The sequence below is a fragment of the Candida pseudojiufengensis genome (assembly GCF_024610245.1).
Source record: "Candida pseudojiufengensis strain CBS 10847 chromosome Unknown scaffold9, whole genome shotgun sequence".
In the NCBI taxonomy this organism is placed as follows: domain Eukaryota; kingdom Fungi; phylum Ascomycota; class Pichiomycetes; order Serinales; family Debaryomycetaceae; genus Lodderomyces; species Lodderomyces pseudojiufengensis.
In genome coordinates, this window is record NW_026261525.1 from 1 (window position 1) to 25,155 (window position 25,155).

General features: G+C 28.0%; 11 protein-coding genes across 11 annotated transcripts; 5 read left to right on the top strand and 6 right to left on the bottom strand. All coding sequences in view use genetic code 12, as the record gives it.

Annotated features, from left to right (window-relative positions):
• KGF55_001350 (uncharacterized protein) lies at nucleotides 1-2,540 on the bottom strand (the record flags this gene model as incomplete). The annotated part of the gene is made up of 2 exons (XM_051755916.1): nucleotides 1-1,507; nucleotides 1,691-2,540. Coding segments are annotated over 2 exons (2,357 nt in total), but the record flags the coding sequence as incomplete, so codon positions are not given.
• Nucleotides 2,541-8,240: 5,700 nt separating this feature from the next.
• Nucleotides 8,241-10,121, bottom strand: MFG1 (Mfg1p; the record flags this gene model as incomplete). Its single annotated transcript, XM_051755917.1, has 1 exon — nucleotides 8,241-10,121. The coding sequence occupies one exon, from the start codon at nucleotides 10,119-10,121 to the stop codon at nucleotides 8,241-8,243; it is 1,881 nt and encodes a 626-aa protein (XP_051615662.1).
• An 808-nt stretch (nucleotides 10,122-10,929) lies between these two features.
• On the bottom strand, nucleotides 10,930-12,093 carry KGF55_001352 (uncharacterized protein; the record flags this gene model as incomplete). The annotated part of the gene is made up of 1 exon (XM_051755918.1): nucleotides 10,930-12,093. The coding sequence occupies one exon, from the start codon at nucleotides 12,091-12,093 to the stop codon at nucleotides 10,930-10,932; it is 1,164 nt and encodes a 387-aa protein (XP_051615663.1).
• A 209-nt stretch (nucleotides 12,094-12,302) lies between these two features.
• On the top strand, nucleotides 12,303-12,956 carry PEX17 (Pex17p; the record flags this gene model as incomplete). The annotated part of the gene is made up of 1 exon (XM_051755919.1): nucleotides 12,303-12,956. One exon carries the CDS (start codon nucleotides 12,303-12,305, stop codon nucleotides 12,954-12,956), a length of 654 nt encoding a protein of 217 aa, XP_051615664.1.
• Nucleotides 12,957-12,988: 32 nt separating this feature from the next.
• KGF55_001354 (uncharacterized protein) lies at nucleotides 12,989-13,657 on the bottom strand (the record flags this gene model as incomplete). The annotated part of the gene is made up of 1 exon (XM_051755920.1): nucleotides 12,989-13,657. One exon carries the CDS (start codon nucleotides 13,655-13,657, stop codon nucleotides 12,989-12,991), a length of 669 nt encoding a protein of 222 aa, XP_051615665.1.
• Nucleotides 13,658-14,959: 1,302 nt separating this feature from the next.
• Nucleotides 14,960-16,300, top strand: KGF55_001355 (protein kinase subunit beta; the record flags this gene model as incomplete). The annotated part of the gene is made up of 1 exon (XM_051755921.1): nucleotides 14,960-16,300. One exon carries the CDS (start codon nucleotides 14,960-14,962, stop codon nucleotides 16,298-16,300), a length of 1,341 nt encoding a protein of 446 aa, XP_051615666.1.
• Nucleotides 16,301-16,748: 448 nt separating this feature from the next.
• DDR48 (DNA damage-responsive protein 48) lies at nucleotides 16,749-17,417 on the bottom strand (the record flags this gene model as incomplete). Its single annotated transcript, XM_051755922.1, has 1 exon — nucleotides 16,749-17,417. The coding sequence occupies one exon, from the start codon at nucleotides 17,415-17,417 to the stop codon at nucleotides 16,749-16,751; it is 669 nt and encodes a 222-aa protein (XP_051615667.1).
• Nucleotides 17,418-18,999: 1,582 nt separating this feature from the next.
• Nucleotides 19,000-20,580, top strand: CCT2 (chaperonin-containing T-complex subunit; the record flags this gene model as incomplete). The annotated part of the gene is made up of 1 exon (XM_051755924.1): nucleotides 19,000-20,580. The coding sequence occupies one exon, from the start codon at nucleotides 19,000-19,002 to the stop codon at nucleotides 20,578-20,580; it is 1,581 nt and encodes a 526-aa protein (XP_051615668.1).
• Nucleotides 20,581-20,738: 158 nt separating this feature from the next.
• On the top strand, nucleotides 20,739-21,089 carry KGF55_001358 (uncharacterized protein; the record flags this gene model as incomplete). The annotated part of the gene is made up of 1 exon (XM_051755925.1): nucleotides 20,739-21,089. The coding sequence occupies one exon, from the start codon at nucleotides 20,739-20,741 to the stop codon at nucleotides 21,087-21,089; it is 351 nt and encodes a 116-aa protein (XP_051615669.1).
• A 259-nt stretch (nucleotides 21,090-21,348) lies between these two features.
• Nucleotides 21,349-22,419, top strand: KGF55_001359 (uncharacterized protein; the record flags this gene model as incomplete). The annotated part of the gene is made up of 1 exon (XM_051755926.1): nucleotides 21,349-22,419. The coding sequence occupies one exon, from the start codon at nucleotides 21,349-21,351 to the stop codon at nucleotides 22,417-22,419; it is 1,071 nt and encodes a 356-aa protein (XP_051615670.1).
• Nucleotides 22,420-23,365: 946 nt separating this feature from the next.
• Nucleotides 23,366-24,154, bottom strand: KGF55_001360 (uncharacterized protein; the record flags this gene model as incomplete). The annotated part of the gene is made up of 1 exon (XM_051755927.1): nucleotides 23,366-24,154. One exon carries the CDS (start codon nucleotides 24,152-24,154, stop codon nucleotides 23,366-23,368), a length of 789 nt encoding a protein of 262 aa, XP_051615671.1.
• Between the last annotated feature and the right edge of the window lie 1,001 nt (nucleotides 24,155-25,155).

Below are 25,155 nucleotides of genomic sequence, written 5' to 3' on the forward strand. Positions count from 1 at the left end.
GATTGAGTAACTATACCTGATTCTGTAATTTCTGATCCATCTGTTCCTGTTGTTGTCCAAGTAGTTGTATATTCAGTTGTAATTGGAGGTGGGAATGTTGTAATAGTTGTTAATGAAGTTCCAGATTGAGTAACTATACCTGATTCAGTAATTTCAGATCCATCTGTACCAGTGGTTGTCCAAGTAGTTGTATATTCAGTAGTAATTGGTGGTGGGAATGTAGTAACTGTTGTTAAAGAAGTTCCTGATTGAGTAACTATACCTGATTCAGTAATTTCAGATCCATCTGTACCAGTGGTTGTCCAAGTAGTTGTATATTCAGTAGTAATTGGTGGTGGGAATGTAGTAACTGTTGTTAAAGAAGTTCCTGATTGAGTAACTATACCTGATTCTGTAATTTCTGATCCATCTGTTCCTGTTGTTGTCCAAGTAGTTGTATATTCAGTTGTAATTGGAGGTGGGAATGTTGTAATAGTTGTTAATGAAGTTCCAGATTGAGTAACTATACCTGATTCAGTAATTTCAGATCCATCTGTACCAGTGGTTGTCCAAGTAGTTGTATATTCAGTAGTAATTGGTGGTGGGAATGTAGTAACTGTTGTTAAAGAAGTTCCTGATTGAGTAACTATACCTGATTCAGTAATTTCAGATCCATCTGTACCAGTGGTTGTCCAAGTAGTTGTATATTCAGTAGTAATTGGTGGTGGGAATGTAGTAACTGTTGTTAAAGAAGTTCCTGATTGAGTAACTATACCTGATTCTGTTGAAACTGATCCATCTGTTCCAGTAGTTGTCCAAGTTGTAGTATATTGAGTTGTAATTGGTGGTGGGAAAGTAGTAACTGTAGTTAATGAAGTTCCTGATTGTGTAACAATACCTGATTCTGTTGAAACTGATCCATCGGTTCCTGTCGTAGTCCAAGTAGTAGTATATTGAGTAGTAATTGGTGGTGGGAATGTAGTAAATGTAGTTAATGAAGTTCCTGATTGAGTAACAATACCTGATTCTGTTGAAACTGATCCATCGGTTCCTGTCGTAGTCCAAGTAGTAGTATATTGAGTTGTAATTGGTGGTGGAAATGTAGTGTAAGTACTTATTGAAGTTCCTGATTGAGTAACTATACCAGATTCAGTTTGAGTTGCACCTGTTGAATCAGTTGTAGTCCAAGTTGTTGTGTAAGCAGTTGGTGTTGAAAAAAAACTTGTAGTACTTGTGAATGAACCAGCAGAATCAGTACTAACATCAACAATACCAGTTTGAGTTATTGTTTGACCAGCAGTATTTGTTGTTGTAATAGTTGTAGTATATTCAGTTGGTTCAGCACCTGGAATAGATGGTGGTGGTTTACAGGCGATACATTGAGATGGTAAACCTGGATTTGGTGGTGGTCCATTATAAACAACAGATCCTAATATAGTTGATGGTATTCCTGCTCCATTATCTGTAACAATTTGAAATTTTGAACTATCATATCCTAAACCAATGTTAAATCTTTGTGATAATAAACCTGCATATAAAAGTTAGTAACTGAAAAAAAATAATCACGAACACAAAATCACTTTTCAATAATTTGCAACAATTTGAAATTCAATGAATCATTTAAAACATTAAAGCTATTGCAACTCACATGAAAAAGATTGATGTGAAAAAAAAAAAAAATTTTGAATGTAAAAAAAAATGTTAAACATACCTGCACCTCTTAATGTTAAAATACCAGTACCAGAATTATAATCATAAGCTTGACTAATAAAAGGAATAGTAACTAAAGGAATTGTTAAACCAATTTTATTTGAAACACCATTTACTTGACCAAAATTTTTAATATTAAAAGTTTGAGGAGTTGAAAGAGCTTGAACAATAATTGATGATGCACCATCTTTTAAATAAAATGTTTGACCTGTTGATACAGGTAATAAGGCATTTGAAATATAAATTGAGGAATTTTCTTCTGCTATTATACAACCAGTACCATCAATTTTAGTCATTTGAGTATAAACTTGATTATGAAAACAAATTTGACCATTATTATTTATAGTCATTGCAGGAGTACCTAAATTAACAGCACCAGAAGTCCTTTGATTTTGATAAAATACTAATAAACCATTATTATTCCAAGTAGCAGAAGTAATACTAACAACACTTGGTAAAACTCCTGATGAAGCTAAATACATTTCACCATTATTTGTAAATGACATACCAATTAAATTATAAGTTGATGAAGTTAATGAAGCTAAAGCGTTAAAAGAAATTATACCATCATTTTGAATATTATTTAATAAACCTAATAAAGTAACTTGTAATGAAATCATTGGTGAAATACTTGAAATATATAATCCTGCATTTGATTGAACATTAAGACTTGATACAAATGCTGAAACTGCATTATTTATAATTGACCAATATGCTCCAGAATGAATTGTAATATCTCCAACATTTAAATCAATTGTTCCTCTATCTACTCTATTTTCCGTAATATCTAATGATAATACTGAAGTTATAAATAACCAAAGTAATAAATATATTTGTTTAAAAATCAACATTATTTAATTCTTTGAAGTTGAAAACTTTTTGATTTGAATTAAGTATTTGTAAATGAGGTTGATTGAAAGTTGATTTGAAAATATGTACTTTATACTTAGAATATTTTTAGAAATATTTCTATGTATGGGGACATTAGTTTGTATAAATATAAATTAACATTGTGAAAAGTTTTAAGCATTTTTAACTAAAGTCTTTGTTTTATTTCTGATTCTATTTCACTCTTAAATGATACAATGATACACTAATACAAGTGTCATTTATTGTATACTCTTGTTGAAAATTTTATTAGATTATGGTACGATACTTAATAAAAATTATAAAAACCACCTTAGACAATATTATACTTTTTTAGTCTTTAATTAAATTAAGAAAAAAAATAATTTAACATCTCGTACATTTTCGAATAAATTTTCGTAATGTGTATCATTACTTAACTACATTACAATTATACCTTACACCTTATGACTACTTTACTACGTCGAAGGGTGTTAATGAATTATAGTCTAATAATAAAAGAAAAAGAAAAAGCTCATACTAAAAGCTACTAAAGGTATTATTTTTTAGTTTAAAACATACTATAATAATTATTGACTACTTAGAATAGAAATTATTAATTTATTTGTCATTTGTAGTATAATAAGACAAAAGTAGATATCAATGATAAGATCAAGTTCGGTGCCCTCTTATACACTACTAAACAGGATAAAATATATAGCGTGACTGAATTATGAAATTTAGGCGGAAATATGAAACGCTAGTGATATTAAACTTTATACTTTTGGCAGATCTCAGGTATAAAATTTATAGTTAAAGTTAAGCGGTGGTTCAGTAAAAAAAAAAAGAAAAAAAAAAAAAAAAAAAAATTTTACACTTCCATTTAAAATATTGAATATGAAATGAAATTCATTCATTAATGACTTTCTAACCGTATGAAATAGTAGTGAAATTGATTTAATTTGCTCAAAAGTATAATATACGAAAAGTGGATTTATTTGAAACTAAACTTCTTAAGTTATCCTGTCCGTATTTGTTAGACTAAATTATACCATAAATAAGTTTTGATCAGAAATTATATGGCTCAAATTTGTTTGAGTAAATTATAGGCCAACCACTATACATTTGTAACAATTAAAGCAAGTCATAGAGCTGAGAATCCGTAGAAAAATCTTTTATTATTTTTTTGAGAAGTTTATCGGATAATTTTATACAACTATTTTGCACAAGTTTCTTCAGGCTACTCGGAGTAGGCTATACTCAAAAGAAAGCAGAAATAAGCTCCAATTTCCGGTGTAGGAAGGAACAAAATACAAATGGTGCGAGAATTTTTAGTCTTTAATTGGATGTTACATACGATCAATTTAAACCCTTGAATGGAAAAAGAAAATTTAATTATTTCTATTTTTGTTAATTTTTTCTTCTATTTTATTATTATAATTTAAACGAATGATGAGGAACTTATAGGAGAAGATCTGAGGTTTGAGAGTTGAAGAGTTCTATTTACTCTGTTATTTTCACACGATTTATCAACTTCCAGAACTTGCAACTGGAGTGGTAGAATACACACTGACTACTTGATTTTTAAGATTGATACATTTGTATTACTCGTTTTACATTATGTAATGAGCTTTATATTTCAATATGTATAATAACTTCTATTTTTTTAATTAAATTTAAATTAAAAAATTTATTTTATATGCAAGACAAAGTTAGATTTTGTGTCATAAGGGTTTAGATTTAATTATTACTATAGCATTGAATATTATATACAAACAAGATTAGATTTAAACTGTAATATATAGATTGTTGTTCATCATGGGTAGTTATACAATAGTGTTTAGTTTACTTGAAATTACAAAGTTGTACTTAGATAGCCAATAGCAAGTGTTATTTCACTTCAGATGTCGTTATTTTTACATTAAAATTTCTTCTCTTCAAGTATAGTAAATCAAATGAAATTTTACTATTTTGAAGATTTGCGATGCTGAGAATAGTTGTAAACGCTAGATATAAATTTCGAAAATCCACTAAACAAATCTATACTAACGTAATTTCAGATTGTTTTTCTTTTTTGATCTATAAAGAAACTTACTGTTTCCGGTAATCATGTCAAAAACGTACATGTACGTACCAAAAATTCAAATAAGAAGTTTCTTTACCAAAATTGGACTTCTATTTTTTTAATTTTGACATTAAACAATAGAAAGCACTAATTATCAACATTAAAAAACACTAATTATCAACACATAATATTATTGCTCATCTTTCAATCAAAAAACCAATTATAATAATTTGAAGCCTTATGATTAGAACAGTAATTTACTACGAAAAATTGTATGTGTGTAGTAGTTAATGATACGAAATAAATAAGTAATTAACAAAATTTAGTTGTTTAATAGTATCTGCATAATCTAATTAATTGAAGTAGACTAAACCAAAAAAATCAGTTTTAGCTCTGTTTATAGGGTTTTTTAAAACATGTTTAAATTTTTTTTAGTAATTATGTGGAGGTGATATATATTAAATTTATTAGACTCGATACATTTCCTTTCCCTTGTTTGTTCATGGCACGACAATAGACTTATTTGTTGTTTGTTTTACGAACTTGCTCTTTAAAGAGTCTAAACTTGTTGATCCTTATGTTACATCTTGTTTCGGATTGCTAATATTCATTTATGGTCCCGTAAATTTAAAATCATAAAACCTTTGATCATGTATGCAAATGCATTCTTTTTTTGATGATCTCAAGTCATGCATTGGTTAGTCAGTCAAATGTCTCATAAATCAATGAGCTCTAATTAAAAATCAATTATAACCCCTCTTATCAATTACATTTTGAATCATTAATTGAAGCCCTGTTCATAAAAAGAAAAAACTAAAAAAATTACATCATTTTTATTGTATTGATTTTGTAAAGGGCATATCCCTAGAATCCCTTTACAGGGAAGTGAAATACACTAATAGTATATTAAAAAGATGATTTTTACTAAATATTAACTTTCTTAATCAATATTCTAAGATTTCAACTAATTTGTGGGTGACTATTCAAAGACAAATTTCATCTTGATTGTATAGACTGATTAAACTTTAAAGTTTTGATAATACACAAAACTCTACATATTAGAGGCGGATTTGTATGTATTTACGCAAAATAACACAAAAAACAAGAATATTGCAGGAATCTAATATTTCCAATATGAATGATTATCAATCAATACAATGGCCGCAATGATTTTAATTCACTCTTTATAGGGTAAGTATAGTCTAACACTAACTTTTAAAGTAAGTCACTATTTTTCGAAAAGGAATTGTAACACCAAAACAATTAATGAATTCGAAGAATATACACTTATGTTGTAATTTTATAGGATTTACCAAAGAGTATTTACAAAACAAACTCATATGCATAGTAAATACCAGCTTCGAAAGCACCATGTTTTCTTCTGTTTCTTTTAGTGAATAGCCTTTCATGTTAAACAATAGAATTGTTTCTTATATTTGTTGAGGCAAAGTAAGTATATTGCTCTAGAAACCGTTGTTACGAAGTTAAGTTTATAAATTAGAATTTCATGATTGTCGAGGATTTTCGAGAAATTTCATGATTTTCGTAAATTTTCGAGAAATGTTCATTTTAATTTGTCGTTGAATACGATTAGAGTAAAAAAATTTAAATACTTTAGGTGTTTTGTACAGAAAGAATGATCAGCCTAATAAGAGCATAAATTGTAACTTTAGGGCTGAGATTTTGAATCACAATTTGAATTTGAAGAACATTGATATAAAAATTAGCATGATTGAAGTGAGAATAGAACAATTAAATACAATAGATGTTCGAAAGATTTACCCAAAAAATAAAAATATCATATTCTAATTTTCATAATCTAGAAATTAGGGTGTAAAAATTGGTTTAAGCACAGTAAGTAGAAGAGAGTAAATTGTATTAGTTGTTTTGTTAAACAATTGGTTTAAGAAATATAAAACAACAAAAAAATTGAATATTCTTAAAGTTGCAACATAACTAATCAAATTTAATGAATGCCAAATAAAACTTTTTTAAAGTAACGACCATCGAAAGTGCAACAAGTTTAAACTAGGTCATTCGTTCTGAAAATTGAAATTTATTCATTTTTTAATAGTTTAACCCCTTAATGCACAATCTCTCCCCCTATAATTATAGAATCTCAAATCTCAAAATTCATAACTCAGAATTCATAACCATCGAGATTTAAAACTACGGGGGAATTTCATATTTGAGAAATTCGCAGTTTCATCTGCAACGGCATCAAAAATACTCTAACATCTATTATTCTAAATCATCTAATTTAGACAAGAAGTTGTGTAAGATCGATTTTTTCAATTTTTTTAATTGCTATATAAGATGTTTTTCAATCAATATTCTTGTTGAGAGTATAATGAGAAGAAAAATTAAATTCAAGAGACGATGTAAGAGTCAAAAAATAGAAAATTGCAATAAATCAAAAATTTTAGATTTACCATGTAAACGACAAGGTAAATTTTATTGTTGAATTATACGGTCTCAAAAATTGAAATTTGTTTTAAACAATAATCAGAACTTGCATCATGTAAAATTTGTAAATTTGAAAAATATGTATCATTGAATAAACTCAAATTAAGTAAAACCGATCTCATTAAAAATTAAAGTATGTAGCTAACATTCTAAAGAATAACTAAATTTGGAATGTAAATATCAAAAGGAAGTTGAAAAAGAATTTGTTTCATATTGTTAAACAAACTACAAACCAACATCTACCCAAAAAAGTACATGAATAACCCCTCAATTTATGTGGGTTTAATCCTTAATTATATCAAACATTATTAAATTTCTAACCATTTGTATCTGGTAATAACCATTGCATCAACTTGTATTGTTTTATTTTGTTTTAAATTTTTGAGTAGTGTTCGCACAAAAACAATAGTAAAAAGTTAAGTCCAAATTTTGTCTTTATTCTAATTCATGTATAAATTCGTAAATATTTATATTTGTATGTATGGTTTTGGTCCTCTGGTTCTTTATCGTAATTATTCTTGAATTATATGCATGTACGATGATATTTTTTTAACAATAGGAAGCTTTAGTCGTTTTTGATTCTTGAAATTGTACTTCCCCACAAAAGATGTATACATTTGGCTATTTGTTGAAATAGTCATTAATAAAGTTATGATAGATGAAGAAGAATCAAACTAATTATATAGATTCTTGGATCTAGTGCTTAACTTCTGGATTTACGTGAGAAATTTTACAGAAGGTATAAACGAGGAGAAAGTTATAAAGTTAATCGAACGTTTTCTTCTAAACAAATCAAAAATAAATTTTAGTTAAATGATGATCAACCTTCTCACTAAATTTAAACGTTCAGTTATTAACAATGTTCTTGAAAATTTTGTATGATTTTAGAGTGAAGATCACTCGTATTTCACTTCGATTGGTATTATCTTAGATCGATCGTCGATCTTTCTATTGTAAGTTTCGTAATTGTATGAGATTTAGGTTAGGATTATGGCTTGTAATAACGACTTTTTAACAAAATTTGATGTAATGAGATACTTGCCACAGATATGAAGAGACTTGGTTGTTTATCAAAAAGAGCAATGAAAAGAGTGGTTTATCAGAATTATTCATTTAACAAGAAGTAAAGTTTTACGTGCTACTTAGTAATACATTACAAAAAAAGTGTTCTATTCTATTTCTTATTCTGAGGTGGTTGATTCCTTATTGGTTGTTGTCCATTGGTTGGTGGTTGTTGTTGTTGATTGGGTAGGTTAGTATTACTATTAACTACCAATTCTAATGCTCTTTGAGGCAGTTGTAAATTATTCAAATGACTAAATTCAATTAAATGTCTCATTGAATTAAAAATATCATTAATTTGTAAACTCTTGATACTATTTTTATCTAATCCGAAAGTTTCTTGATTTTGATTAGTTATTGAATTTTCAAAAATTTTATTTAAATCATTATTATTTTGATTAGTTAATGATTCAAAATTAAATAAATTTTCATATTTTAAAATTTCAATATTAATCCATTCAATTCTTAAATCTTTACTCATTAAAACTTTAAAATTTCCCAATAATTGCTTGATTGAATTATCAATATAATTTAAATTTATTGTTAATTTCGCAAAAATTATAACTGATCCATTATTTAAAACTTGAAATTTTAAATTTGTTATGAATATTTGAAATTTTGAAATTGTTGAATTTTCTATTGATTTTGTTAAAAAATATGGAATTGTTGATATATTTATTTCAAAATTATGAAATTGATCGTTTTCATTATTTGGAGAAGAAGGTTGATTAGTTGAAGATGATGTTGATGCTTTTGGTGTAGTTGTTGATGTTGTTGATACATTTTTTAAAAATTCAAAATCTAACCCTGTTATTTCACTTAGATCTCTCTCTTTTTCATTTTCATTTTTATCTTTTCCATCTTTATCTTTATTCTTAACTTTCACTTTTTTAAAATTCAACTTCAAAATTGCATTAGGTATAAAATAAGCAGGTATAATTCTTTGCCAAAATTCTATATGTTTTAAATTTTCAAAATTTTCATTTGTTATAAAATCAATTAAATCTAATACTCTCATTGATGCTGCATTACCTAAATTTCTTTTTATAATTCTTGTATTTAATTCTTGTTGTTGTATTATTTCATTTGAATTTAAACTGTTTATATTATTAGGTTTTGATTGAGGGATTTGTTGTTGTTGTTGCATTATTCCTTGTTGTTGTTGTTGGGAAGGCGGGATTTGTTGTTTTGGCATTTGTTGTTGAGGATGGAATTGTTGTTGAAAAGGTTGTTGTGAGTGTAATGGCTGTTGCTGTTGTTGTTGTTGTTGTTGTTGTTGCATTTGTTGTTGCATGAGCATTTGTCGTTGAGCTGGTGACAAGTTCGCCAAATTTACTCCTGGAGGAATTCCAAAATTATTGAATTGTGGTGGTGGTTGTTGTTGATACATTGGAGATTGATTCATTCGATTAGGTTGTTGTAGTTGTTGCGGCTGCTGTTGTTGTTGTTGTTGAGGTGGAATTACTTGTCCTTGTGCTTGAGGCGGTATTTGCTGTTGAGGTTGTGGTGGTTTTGGAGGTTGTTGATTTCCAATTATTGGAGTATGACCTTGAGAATTATTATTTGAAGAATGAGGTTGATTTTGATTATTATTATTATTTGATTTCTGTAATGAATTTCCATTATTATTATTATTTATAGCTTGTTGTCCATTAGTTTGTATAGATTGAGAACTTATAGGACTACCACTAAAATTTGCATTTCTTTGTAAGCCTGGTCTTGTTGAATTTTGTAATGGTTGAGGTTGTTGAGAAAATGATTGAGAAGGAGTCATGATGGGTTTTTTTGAATTCTGTTTTTCACTCTTTAATTTGGTTTGTTGCAGCTGTACCTGATTATTCACTGGCGATTGAAATTGCTGCTGTTGTTGTTGTTGTTGATTGAATGAATTAGCAGTAAAATTCCTCTTATCTGCAGATGAAGGAGGTTGTTGATATTGAGTTTGTGGTGTCTGATTAAAGATCTGCTGTTGTTGCAGCAGTAAATTCTTCATACAATATTAATTGCAAAACTAAACTATATCTCTGTAGTGGTATATTCCAATTTTACCAACTATCTCTTTGATCAATTAACTATGTGATATGGAATTGATATTTTATTATAAATAGTGTAAGGTTTTGTTTATCAATTTTCAATTTTGTCCTACATCAAAGAATTTTTCAGTTCAGTTTAAATTTCGATTTCGCTCTTTTTTTTTTTTTTTCGTCTTTTCTTTGTTCATCAACTGATCGATACAAAATCTATACGTCACAATGGCACGAATGCAAACATTCATAGTACTAACAGTCTTGATATATTAATGGATTTACAGTTATAGGATCTACTGCGTTATATTTGGCAAAATTTTGTGTATCAAAGATGTTAGCCTGCTTAGGTATTTCCTGCTTGGACGTTTTTTTGCTTAGCTACATTTAACGTACTGGTAAGCTATCAAAAGCTATCAACTGAAGGGCCATAATCTGGTTATAAATGTAGCTAAGCAAAAAATATCGTTCAAGCCTAACAGCTTTGATACACATATGAAATTAGTCAAAAGCGAAACTAAAGTGATTGGCGCTGTGTGGAAGGTATCCTTATTTGCGATCATCAAGATCATTCCATATGAAATGTTTTTCTTTTAAATATGACTTTAGGAAGTATAAGATCTTTTTGGCAGCCATAGAAGAGTTTGTGTTTTTAAACCCGTGTTAGAAAGTTTGGATATTTCGTTAAATGATTATTGATGACAGCAAAGTTCATTTGCAAAAACTTAAAACAGAAATATACGAACTAAACATACACAACATAAACATATATTAAGGTTAAGGATTATAAGCTAGAATCGAATTACCTTTCAAACTAGTAGTATTATTAACATACCGTATAAAAGCAGGATGTTTCAACATTGGTCTTCTTTCTTTATAAAATGTATTTAATTCTTCACCAGGTGTACCTTCTTTATCATCAGTAATTATTTCTCTTGATTTAGTAGCTCTTCTTTTTAATAATTTATTTAAAGTATCTCTTTTTTCTTCTTCCAACATTTTATTTTTATAATCCATTCTTTTTCTTGCATTTTCTGCTTTTCTTAAAGCTATTTCTTCTTCTGTTTCAATTTTAACTTGTTTTTTATTTTTTGATTTTTTACCACTTGAATCTAATTCTAAATATTGTTCTTCTAATCCAACTGATGCTTCAGCATTTAATCTTGCACGTTGTCTTTCAGTCATTTTTGATATATCATTTGCTGAATTTTGATTATATTCATTTTCTTCATCTGTAAGTAAAAGATCTGGATCAAGGTCTTGTGGTTGAGTTTTGGTAGATGATTTGATTTTGATTTTTTTAATAGGTAATGAAGGTGGTATATCTTCAACATCTGATAAATCATCTGAAAAATCAAGTCCATCATCTTGATAATAATTAATCTGTCGTTTCCTACTACTTCTTGTATCAGTTTCAGTTTCAGTGCTAACTTTTGAAGGAGGTGTATTTGTTGATGAATCGTTTTTTAAAGTAGGTGGTTTAATTTTAATCTTAATAGATCGTTGTGGTGAACTTTTAACTGGTTTTACAGCTTTAACATTTTTAATATCTTCATCGTCTTCTGCTTCGTATTCATCTTTTGGTTCAAGATCTTCATCTATATCTTCTATATTGAAATTTTCATCATTATCAGCATCTTGTTCTTCACTCAGTTCTGCTAAATCGTCTTCTTCTTCTTCTTCAAGTTCATCTTCATCAACATCTTCATCGTCCTCTTCATCATCGTCTTCTTCCTCTTCTTGTTCCTGTGTTAATATTGATTGCTTTCTTTCTCGAGCAAGTCTTGCAATTGAATCTTCGCCTTTATATGTAAAATCCTCTCCATCATCATCTTCCTCCTCCTCTTCTTCTTCATCATCATTGAAGTCAGACCCTAATGCTGGTGAGTTTGAATATTCTTTCTCATCGTCACTGCTATCTATTACCCTAGACTTTGCCATTTCAGGACTTATTTAAGCTTATTTCGGAATCAATTGGTGAAGTAATTCGATATTTGATCCATGTTTAATTACAAAACAATAATTGTCATGAATTAATGTCATAACAAAAACGACGTAAAATTTCCACGGTTGTTAATCTCCACAAAATATTTAAATATCTTTCTGATCAATAAATACAACCAGATCATTCTACAATTTTACATAGAAAAATGTCATCAGTACCAATTCTAACGATACCAGAATCATCATTTGATCCATCTGTATACAACTTACGAAGTCCAAGATCAAAATCTGAATTATTGATCTATTTAATAAAATTAACTCATGGAGCATCATTATCATTAATAATAACTTATGCAATAGGATTATTTATTTTAAAACCTTTATTAGAAACAAGAAACATTAGAAGATTGGATTTATTGGAATGTATAAGGACAAATTTAAGAGATTTATATTTAAAAACAATCACTAAAATAAGTTATATACCAATAGTTGCAATAAGAAGAAATGGGAAATTATATTCAGATGCAATAATTCAAACTGAATCATCAAATAATGTAGAAGAAGAAGATAAATTAGGTCAGACTCAACTTCATTTAAAATTAAAAAAAATGTCTAATTTATTAAATGAAAATGTAAGAACTTATAAAATGTCAGATTTAACTAATTATAAAAGTGTTAATTTTGCTATAAAAGATTTACAAAATAAATCTGATTTAGTTTATTTTGATGATAATGAAATATTTATGCTTGATTTAGGTATTGATGAATTTGGGAAAAAAGTAAAGAAAAGAAATATTGTAGTTGATACTAAAAATGAGATTAGAAGTATTAAAGGATTATATATGAGTGGACAAGTTTAATGAGATAATGCCGAATGATAATTACTGATATGCTAAAATTTACTTTGAATTCTATCATAATTTGAATTAAATTCTTCATCATCATTTTCTATTCTTTTCTTCAAAAATCGATTAGAAGACAGTCGATACTTGAATCCGTCTCGGTTAAGTTTTTCCTTCATTTTATTCTCTTGTCTAATCATCATCTGTTTCTCTTTTCTTCTCATAATTCTATCTTCATCAATTTCATTAGGTACCCATTTTGATTTTAAAATTCTTCTAACTGCTTCTGGTGAAATATGAAAAAATTGAGCTAAATCAATACTTCTATAATTTGAAAAAGTTTCTTTTAATTCTTTTAATTTAATCATTTCTTGTCTTGTTAATTTTCTTTTTGGATTCCATCTTTCATATTTTTGTTTTTGAGTAAGTTCACGTTTAATCCATGGTGGTAAATTCGATTTTGATGTTAGATTTTGGGTCCTCAATTGTTGCATCTCATTTATAAGAGTCTTTGGTTGGTGTTTTGCTTTCTTTTTAGGTTTTTCAAGTTTGGTTGTTAGTTTTGGTTGTGAAATTCCTTCTTCATTTGTGATTTTGGTCCCGGATGTGGGAGACTTACTTGATGATTGCCTAATTTGAATAAGGTGATGAGTCTTATGATGTTGTAACCGTATAATGTTTTGCAAACATGATCGTATTTGTTTCAGATATGCCAACATATTTCTATACACGTCGATACTTTTGAGTTTTCAGTTAAAAATGTGAATGTCTTAGATGAGTTGCAAAATAAATGATAAATTTGAAACCTTACATGCTCCTTCATTTTCGCGCGCGTACTCTCAATGACGATATTTTGAAAAATCAAATTTATTTAATGAGTTGAGGACACGAGATTATATTAAAATCGAATAGTCAATAATTCCATCTACTTGAACACCCCAAACCACTCAGATACCAAAATTAAGAATGATACTGGATGATCAATTGAATACTATAGCCTTAACATTTGGTTTTGCTTCAATAATATTGATACTAATATATCATGCTATATCTACGAATATTAATAATTTACAAAATAAAAAGCAGTAGATATAAAATAATTCTACTTCCAATATTGAACTTGAAGCAGTAGAATTAATAGGGATCATCATGAAGATATTTACGAAGATGTTTACGGAGCTATTTATGTTGAAATAAAGAGAATCAAATGGATTTAAAGATAGTAAGATGTGTCAAAAGCTGTTCCAAATCTTGAATGATAGATGTGATATTTATGCGATGATTGATATATTCAGATACTAAGGATGACAGTGCAATTGTCCATCATATATATCAATTATCATGATTCTTGAAGATAATGGTTATAGTTTGACTGAGTGTCGTGAATCTATATCTTAGTTTAGAAATCAATGACATATATTTTATTCGTCATTTCTTATTTTTAATAAATGTTACATTATTTTAAAAAGGGTTAAATGGAAAAGAGAAAAATAAAAAAATGATAATAAAAGATATGATTTGACGCCTTGTAGATGAGTGTTTGAAATAAATGATCATCAATACTTCTGAATTATAAACTAAACTAAACCCGTTATAAAAGCTATCGAAGTATAGTTAAACCTCTCATATATCCTTCCATCGCTTAAATACATTACCCCTTTGATTCACATTGAATTAAAGAAGAAACGGGTGCAGCGAAAGAAAAAAAAAAGATAAAACAAAAACAAAAAATTTGATCAAATTAAGTTTCATTATTCTCAATTTAAATACAAATCTAATACTATTTATCAAAAACCATTCTAGTCATCTTCTTGTTAAGACTTCACAATCAACCATATTCACATCATTGCTTAACCACTATAATCAATATTAGATCAATTTGTTGGAAAAACAGGGCAGTGCAATATTATAAGTCCAATCACTAAATCTATTACAATCAATAACATAGTCAATCGCTTTATTTTTTATGTCAACGTCAACACCACTAGAATAAAATATACAATTTACAATATAGATACACAATGACAGCCACAGCAGATAGTATCGATTTGGATCGAATGAATATAGATACCAAAGAATCAAATATTTTACATAATAATAACGAACCGTCTCATACAACAAATATTAATAATGATCATATTACTCAGAATCACGATGTACCAGAAGAAGACAGAATGCATATAGATCGTTCGTTATCAAATTTAAATCAGCATAGTCAACAACAAAAAGTACAGCCTCAATCATCAAATGTACCTGAACTCAATGGTCAGAATAAAGATCATCATCAGCAAAGTCAAACCGAAACCCAACAACACATACAACAATCCCAACAACAACAGCAGCAGCAGCAGCAACAACAACAGCAACAACAACAACAACAACAACAACAACAACAACAACAACAACAACAACAACAACACCAATCACACCAACCACAACCACAAACACAACAACAACAGATACAGCAGCAACCTCCCCCACCTCCTCCTGAAGCATCCACGGTTCCAGTAGATATAAAATGGGTTCAAGGTGGTGAAAAAGTATATGTAACAGGATCTTTCACAAATTGGAGAAAAATGATTGGGTTAGTAAAACAACCTGATGGGAATTATCAAATAACATTAGGTTTACCAGTTGGAACTCATAGATTCAGATTTGTTGTTGATAATGAATTAAGATTTTCTGATTTTTTACCTACTGCAACTGATCAAATGGGGAATTTTGTAAATTATATTGAAATTACTCCAGAAAGTGTTCAACATCAATTAGATGAACAAAATAAATTACTCCAATCAAAAGAAGAACAAATCAATAATCAACAACAACCATCACAAGAATCACAAAAAACAGATGAACCTACTACATCTGGAATCAGTCATATTAAAAGTGGATTAATAAGTCGTAGATCATCAACATCATCACATAGATCAAGAACAGATTCAATGTGGAGATTAACAAATGATGATGATGATATGGGTAATGGATATTCAAGATATCATGATAATGAAGAAAATGATGGATTATATCCAAATTATGAATATATAACAGATATTCCACCAATTTTTACTGATCCAAAAGTAATGGAACAATATTATGTTGCAATAGATAAACAATCAAGATCAAATAATGGTCAACAACAAGCTTGGTTACATCCACCTCAATTACCTCCTCATTTAGAAAGTGTTATATTAAATAATTTTAATAATAGTAATGATAATAATTCAGGTGCTATTCCAATACCAAATCATGTTGTTTTAAATCATTTAGCTACTACTTCAATAAAACATAATACTTTAGCTGTTGCTTCAATTGTTAGATATAAAAGTAAATATGTAACTCAAGTTTTATATGCTCCGTTATAATATATATTTTTACTTTTATCATACAGTTTTTACCCACATTTAATGCGGAGAATAAGATAATTTTGAAACGAACGATGAAGACTCAAAGTCGAACATCAGAGTGTCACTTACCGAGCATTATTGTTTTGATTAATATCACGGATTTATCAAGATGAGAACAAAATTATACTTGACCTGAGTGTTTCGAGCTGTTGAGTAAGACATACTTTAGTAAAATCTGAACGATCACTTCTATAAAAGAAGACGTGATTTCCTTCGTTGCCCTAGCTTTGAAGAATCTGACCAAAGAGCATTAAAAGACCGTTTAAAATAGATTAGAAATAAGTCTATTCTACTCCCTCGACTATCGCTTAAGAATTACATTATAATCAACCTTTCCAAATGACAATACATCAATTTGATTTTACTACTAAAAAAACAAAAACCTATAGAATCAAGCATTCAATAATTAGTAATCTGAATTACCGTATGAATCATTACCTCCTCTTCTGTTTGAGGAACCATAAGAATCATCATTATTGTTATCGCCATAAGATGAAGTTGAAGCACCGTATGAATCATCATTACCACCTCTTCTATTTGATGATTCATATGAATCATCATTATCATTTCCATATGATCCACTTTGTTTGTTCGAAGAACCATAAGAATCGTCATTATCATTACCATATGATGAAGTTCCATAAGAATCATTTCCTGATTTTCTATTTGATGAACCATAAGAGTCATCATTGTCGTTTCCATAAGATCCACTTTGTTTATTTGATGAACCATAAGAATTATCATTATCATTACCAAATGATGAAGATCCATAAGAATCGTTTCCTGATTTTCTATTTGATGATCCATATGAATCGTCATTATCATTACCATATGATGAAGTTCCATAATTATCATCACCACCTCTTTTATTTGATGAACCATATGAGTCGTCATTGTCACCACTTCCACCAAAAGTATTCAGTGATGAAGATCCATAATTGTCATCATCATTCTTGTTTCTTCTTGATGATGATGAGAAATCATTGTCATCAGTGTTTGATGAACCATATGAATCTTGGTTGTTGCCTCTTCTTGAATCGTTTTTATCGTCGTCTTTACCGAATCCGAAAACCATTTTGATAATTTATCAATTGAATTTGTATGTAGTTGCAAAATATGAATTAAAAAACCTATTGTCAATTACACAACTGTGGAATTGATCAATTATTTATACATTTTTGCTTTAGTAATTTTGACTCTAAACCAAAAATACACGTCATTTCATTTAATTTTGTTATCCCGTTACTTAATGATACTTAATTTCACATAAAATCCTTTATTTGTATTGTCTTATTTTAAACTTTTTTCAGATTTCAAAACCCCCTTTTTATTTTACATTCTTATTACACAAAACTAATATTATAATTTGGTCTTGAAACATTTCTATTATTATTAAGATCATGAAATTTCAAAATAGACTATTTGATGTAATAACATTTATCCGATCATATAACTACAGTTGATGATTTAAACTATCCGTTTGACCAAATCCTGATACAGTAGTGAATAAATTTTGAATATATGGACTTCAATTGGCTCAATTTACCCTTATTTCAAATTAAAAAAGGGAGATCGAATTTTAAGCCTACGAAATAGTTTGCCACAGAAGAAACGTTTCGACACTCTTTCTGAATTTCACAATTAAATTTCATCCACATAAAATTTGATCAATTTGAAACGTGTACCTTAGAGGATTTACTACACGCTTATATGGAATAAAATGAAAACACTCCAACCAAATTTCATCTTATACTGTGATTTTCAGGACATGTATGATCGATTAAAAATTATTCGGAGCTCAAAAAATTAGAGCTTACTATTGTATTAGAGTAAGTTTAGTTTCAAGTCATATTTACACGACGAATAACTATTTCATTGATTTACCAGATAGTTGAAACAATTGTGGAGTGAGCTTGAATTGATAAAACCGCAAAAATTGTTTCAAAATTTACAGTCACACGCAAAGACTACAAACAAGTCCTTTGATTCAATCCTTTCTTCACTTCAGTTCGGTTTGTTGGTTGTTGGTCTGAATATTTGATAACTTTTGCAAAATGCCTTGTTACTACTTAATAACTTGAAATTTGCGAGAACGCGTCTAATTAATTTTCTAAGCCTTGTAGCTAAATCGAACATCCGTAACGCAATACAGAAGTCTAAAACTTCGTTTTTGCCTTAAGACAAAAGTAGATACCACGAAGGACCAGAGATAAGTCCAAGAAAGAGTTCTGAGTGATTATAAGTTGGTTTTGATTGTGCTATTTCAGTATTTTTTGCAACAAATTGGTGTTTATTTTTATAATATTAGCTTGTTACTTCAATTATTTATTTCTAGTCTGCCATTGAATAAATTGTTTTGCAGATATCAAACACCACCAAAAAATGGTACTGAATGGTGGTTTGTCATTCAGCAGCTTGATCATGCTTTTAAACTACCTTTCACAAACATCCGTCATGAGTTATATCAATAATAAACAGATGTCATCACTCGGTTGCAAAATGTATCAAATTTTTGACACTTCTCGCACGCATGTTGTAAGAAGATCAAAGAATAAAAAAAAGTAAAATCAATCAATAGCGATTATCAATCGTACAAACAAAACTTATCAGACAACATCCAATTGATTTGAAAGTTACTTGTAAATAGATCATCAATAATGTCTGTACAAATTTTCAAAGATCAAGTTGAAGAAGATAGAGCTGAAAATGCTCGTATGTCTGCATTTATTGGAGCAATAGCAGTTGGAGATTTAGTCAAATCAACATTAGGTCCAAAGGGAATGGATAAATTATTACAAAGTGCGAGTAATCCAGATCATGCATTAGTTACAAATGATGGAGCAACAATTCTAAAATCAATACCATTTGAAAATCCAGCAGCAAAAGTATTAGTTAATATATCAAAAGTTCAAGATGATGAAATTGGAGATGGAACAACATCAGTTACAGTATTAAGTGCTGAACTATTAAGAGAAAGTGAAAAATTAATTGATCAAAAAATTCATCCACAAACTATTATTGAAGGTTTTAGAATTGCAAGAAAATATGCTATAGAAGCATTAGATAGAAGTGCAATAAATAATGGTTCAAATCCTGAAAAATTTAGAAAAGATTTAATAAATATTGCAAAAACAACATTATCATCAAAAATTTTATCACAAGATAAAGATCAATTTGCAGAATTAGCAGTTGATGCAATTTTAAGATTAAAAGGTTCAACAAATTTAAATAATATTCAAATTATAAAAAAAGTTGGAGGTAAATTATCAGAATCTTATTTAGATGAAGGTTTTATATTAGAAAAAAAATTTGGTATTGGTCAACCAAAAAAAGTAGAAAATGCAAAAATTTTAATAGCAAATACATCAATGGATACAGATAAAGTTAAAATATTTGGAGCAAAATTTAAAGTTGATTCAACATCAAAATTAGCAGAATTAGAAAAAGCAGAAAAATTAAAAATGAAAAATAAAGTTGAAAAAATTAAAAAATTTGATATAAATGTATTTATAAATCGTCAATTAATTTATGATTATCCTGAACAATTATTTACTGATTCTAAAATAAATTCAATTGAACATGCTGATTTTGATGGAGTTGAAAGATTAGCTTTAGTTACTGGTGGAGAAGTTGTAAGTACTTTTGATGATCCTGAACATGTTAAATTAGGTCATTGTAAAACTATAGAAGAAATATTAATTGGTGAAGATATATTTTTAAAATTTTCAGGAGTTGAAGCTGGTGAAGCATGTACTATTGTATTAAGAGGAGCAACTGATCAAGTATTAGATGAAGCAGAAAGATCATTACATGATGCTTTATCAGTATTATCACAAACTACAAGAGATACTAAAACAGTATTAGGAGGAGGATGTGCAGAAATGTTAATGGCAAAAGCAGTTGATCAAGCAGCAGCAAATGAAACTGGTAAAAAGGCATTAGCTATAGAATCTTTTAGTAAAGCTTTAAGACAACTACCTATTATTTTAGCAGATAATGCAGGTTATGATTCAAGTGATTTAGTAACTAAATTAAGATCAGCTATATATAATGGAATAACAACTTCAGGATTAAATTTAAATGAAGGAACAGTTGATGATATGAGAGAATTAGGAATAGTAGAAAGCTATAAATTAAAAAAAGCAGTAGTCAATTCTGCTACAGAAGCTGCTGAAGTATTATTAAGAGTAGATAATATAATTCGTGCTAAACCACGTACAGCTGATAGAAATCATTAATGATACATGAAAACGTAATATACATTTAAAGTAAAGAAAGAATATTTACTTGTAAAAATTTGAACACTCTATTTTTACTTCTAAACGAAAAAAAAAACTTAAAAGTAAATTAATTTATCATTTGACAACGTTTGATACATACAATGAGATAAAATTAAATGAATAATCAACTATCAAAAAATACTATAAATTTAATACTGGAATCATTAAAATTATACAATTCAATAGATATAGCTGAGATAATAATTTTTACTAAAAATTTACAATATGTGGGTACTTATGATTCAAAGGAGTCAACAAAATATCCTCAAGAAATAGATCAGGATGAAAGTAGCATTAAAGAACTAAAAGATTCAATTGAATCAATTGGAATTAATGAAAAGAAAATAGTAAATTTTAAATTAAATGGAATTGGAAATGATGTGGTTGAAGAATATATTTGTCATGTTATGGATAAATTTATTATGATATATAAATTGGAGGATAAAAGTTCAACAAAACACGGTTGAAACAAATAATTGATTAAGAAATGACTATAAGATTGGACTATACAGGGATCATACGTGCTGTTAATAGATTTCTTGATCAATGAATAAATCTGGTTGTCTAATATCTATGTGGTTTGTGTCGGTTTTGTGAGTTGAGTCGCAAAACAAATATTCAGTCATAAAATGCAATTTTGCAGCCAAATTTATTTGATATGTAAATTTTGAAACAAATTTCAATTACACGGTTTTTACCTAGTATTCATCGTATTTTGGATTCATAATGATAGATGATAAGTTAACATTTGAACCTATAACTCCAATCTCACAAGAATTTAGATCTTTTTCACCTAGTTCATCTATTTATCCATCTATTGCATCATTAAATCAACATGAAAATGAAAACGAACAAATTCATAACGAAGATCAACTTCAAGTTCAGAATAATGAATCAATTGAAGAACCGATTGAAAACGATGACAACAAAAATGACAGTGGAATCAATCACCCACCAATAAATGAACTAAATCATAGCACAACAAATCATTCAAACAGTTCATATTCACAATATGAATATTATAATATTTTTAAAAATTCATTAGATTTATTTCAATTTTTCCAAAACTCCAAAAATTCAAATCATGAATATTTGAATTCAAAAATTAATCAATATAATCCATATCGAGATTTTCTAATTTTTAAAATTCAAATTGATGAATTCATTGATTGTATTAAGTATTTGAATAAACAAAATAAACTTTTAAAACAGGACCAATCATTCGAATATAGAGAAACAATTAACGGAGTCCCTTTTAAATCTAAAGATGATATAAATAATACAACAGTTGGCTCAAGTTATATTTCAAACTCACATTGCAAATTTATGGAGCAATATAAATGTTACAAATATTATAAAAATTATTTTGAATTATCAACTGATTCATTCAATTGTAAATCAAATCATATTCAAAATGAATCAAAACAAGATCAAAATTTAAATTCATTTAAAAATTTTATTGATTTTTACTTATTTTTCAAAGAGTTTAAAAATTCAAACTATAATTATTTAAGATCAAAAATTTTAAATTTCAACAAGGATCAAGATTTCATTATAACAAGGGTCCAAATTGAAGAATTTATTGAATTCACTGAGTATATTTTTGAATTTTCAGAAAAGGCAAAAAGAAATCAACTTTTAAATCAATATAATGATTATAATAATCAATCTTTAAGTCAAGTTACTGATAAAAATAGTATAAGCGGGTCAAGTGATTCAAGTTATGGGATTGAGGAAGTTGAGTTGAGTGATAATGATTTAAGTTTAAAAGTTTATCCTTCTCAGAAAATTGATTAGATTTTCCTTAAATGTGGAATTAATTATTTATATTTGTTGAGGAAGATATATGTCAAAATATTTTGATGCGTACGAATATGGATAGTTTTTGATGGGTCAAGAAGATTATGCATGGTCATGGACAATTAAAGTATATTTGATTTAAATTGAGATTTCAAGTCAAGAAATATGCTTAAGTATGATAGGTTTAATATAAAAAATACAAAAAAATTGTTAATTTTGATTTAAAAGTTGGTGTAGAACTAGTTAATCACATGATGATGAGGAAATCGAAAGATGATTAAATTGAATTCCGATAAAAATCGAGATGATTCAGTTAAATACCGAATGTGAGAACCAAGTCTGATTTTCAATTTTTTCCGCATTTGGATTTATCCTTAAGGGATCGACATTTTCATTATCTGTCTTGATAATTCTATAAGATTTGCATTGAAACTTGCTTCTTTGTTTGGTGTTTAGTGTTTGTTGAGACTATGAAAACGATAAGTTTTAAGGATAAATTGAAATGTTGAAAAACAGAAAATTAGACTTGATTCTCTTCCTTTTATTCAATATCTTACTAGGTATCTCTTTATAGTCGGAATAGTATCAAAAATTTTTAACTCGAAAATATAATATATGTAGGGAAGTAGATGTAGTATGAAAATTACAAAAAACGGTTGATCTCAATTTAAAAGTCATTGTTGTACCAATTGAGGGTGTTTTTCAAAATTATTTCATAAACTGTCTAACTATTAGTTGTTCCACCATAGTTTTGACAATGGTATTTGTTAAATTTGGACTAATACTTTTCAACTGAATTACAATAATATATTAAAATACATGACGAAACGAATTATATAAACTATAAAACAAATAAATAAACAAACAACATTGAATATAATGAATAATGAATAAGTAAATAAAAACTTTAATGCAAAAATATATTCCTATATAGTAACTCCTTCTATTTTTTACTATCAATTATAAATTCATGAATTTGAGTTACTTTTTGAGTAGATGATGATGGAGGTGGTCCCAAGGGTCTAGTAAATTCATCTGATCCTGATCCTGAACTTGTTGTTAAATCTATTGTTTCTGTTTCAATTATTCTTTCATTTATTATTTCATTGTTGTTATTGTTGTTGTTGCTATTATTATTCGATATATTACTATCTCTTCTTTGACTTATTGAATTTCTTTGAGATGATGGAGGTGGACCATTTGGCCTACTTATATCACCTATATCATCTTCATTATTATTTTCATTATTGTGAATATCTGTTGGTAAATTAGTTGCCGCGATATTTGTATTTGAATTTCTACTTATATTTCTTTGATGAGTTTGAGGAGGATGTTGTAAAGCATGTTTTGCATTTGGATTAGCAATAAAAGTACCGGAAGAATCATAATAACCCATATCATATTCATTAGCTTGAGCAGTATATGTTGGAACATAAGCACTTGGTAAATCTGGATCTCTAACATGATCAGGTTGATCATATTGATTTTGTGATTGTCTATATGATGGAGGAGTCATCCATCTTGTACCATATAATGGTTGTTGACCATGTTGACTCCTCTTTTTATTAACTCTTATTGTACCTAATATTACTATAATTACTAATACTATAAATATTGCAAAAAATGCCCATCTTGCTGTACCTGAATTTTCCCAATAATTATCATTCCAATCTCTTTTTTGTAAAAAATTTGAAGTTTGAGGGAGTATATTCGGGTGTTTTATTATTGACATTATGGTGAGTTATGTTTGCTGTGTTTGAGGTGATGGATTAAAAGGAATGGAGGTATATCTTGATACTATTATGTGTGATTATTGGTGAGATCGAGATCGGATAAATTAAATTTGTTGAAGTCTGACCCCGTACTTGAATCTGAATAGTTTTGAAGATCTTTAAGAAATCTCTGTATCTATGATTATACGATGATTTGTTGTGATCTCTTGATTTGTAGTATCTTTTTAATCTATTGTGATACTAACAAATACTTGGCTGTTGAAATGATGATGATGAATAAATATAAAAATAGATTGTTATTAATTATTTTGTACTTTTTTAATTTTTTACCGATTATCAAGTAAACTTTATATTTTTTTCAATCACTTCAATAATTTTCAATTTCCAAAGAATCCAGTCTTCAATTATAATTTTTCAAAGAAAAGAAATATTTACTAAGAAAGTAAGATAGTAAAATTAGTTTGCCTTAAATTTCTTGGAAGTTTATTTAAATCGTAAATTTAAGTCATGAAAAATCTAAAATAATAATAATGAATAATACGACGGATAGGACAAAGTAAGGCTAATACTTACAATCAAAATCAGCATAATCAATCAGATATCGTATAGGTTTAAGATAATGCGAAGTAAAATTAGTTAAGCAGAGTGGTTTAAGATAACATAAATAAATGATCGAATCAGAGAAACAAAGAGAGTGAGGCTTGTAAATTTTTAAAACAATTGTTATCATAAATTAATACATCTCTACCTCAATACATATTATTATTAAATTTTCCATTCAAAATCCGTTACACTGAGAAGGAAGTTTAAATATGAAACAAATTGATCTAAGTGAGAATTAAATTACATACATAATGTACATTTTTACACCCATATGGAAAATTAGAAATTGTAATTACTCTAATTACTAATCAATGTAAAAGAATTTTTGGAAAACAACTTATGGTATTAAAAAGGTTATGTAAGAAAGATTTGTAGATTTATTGTAAGATAAGATTCA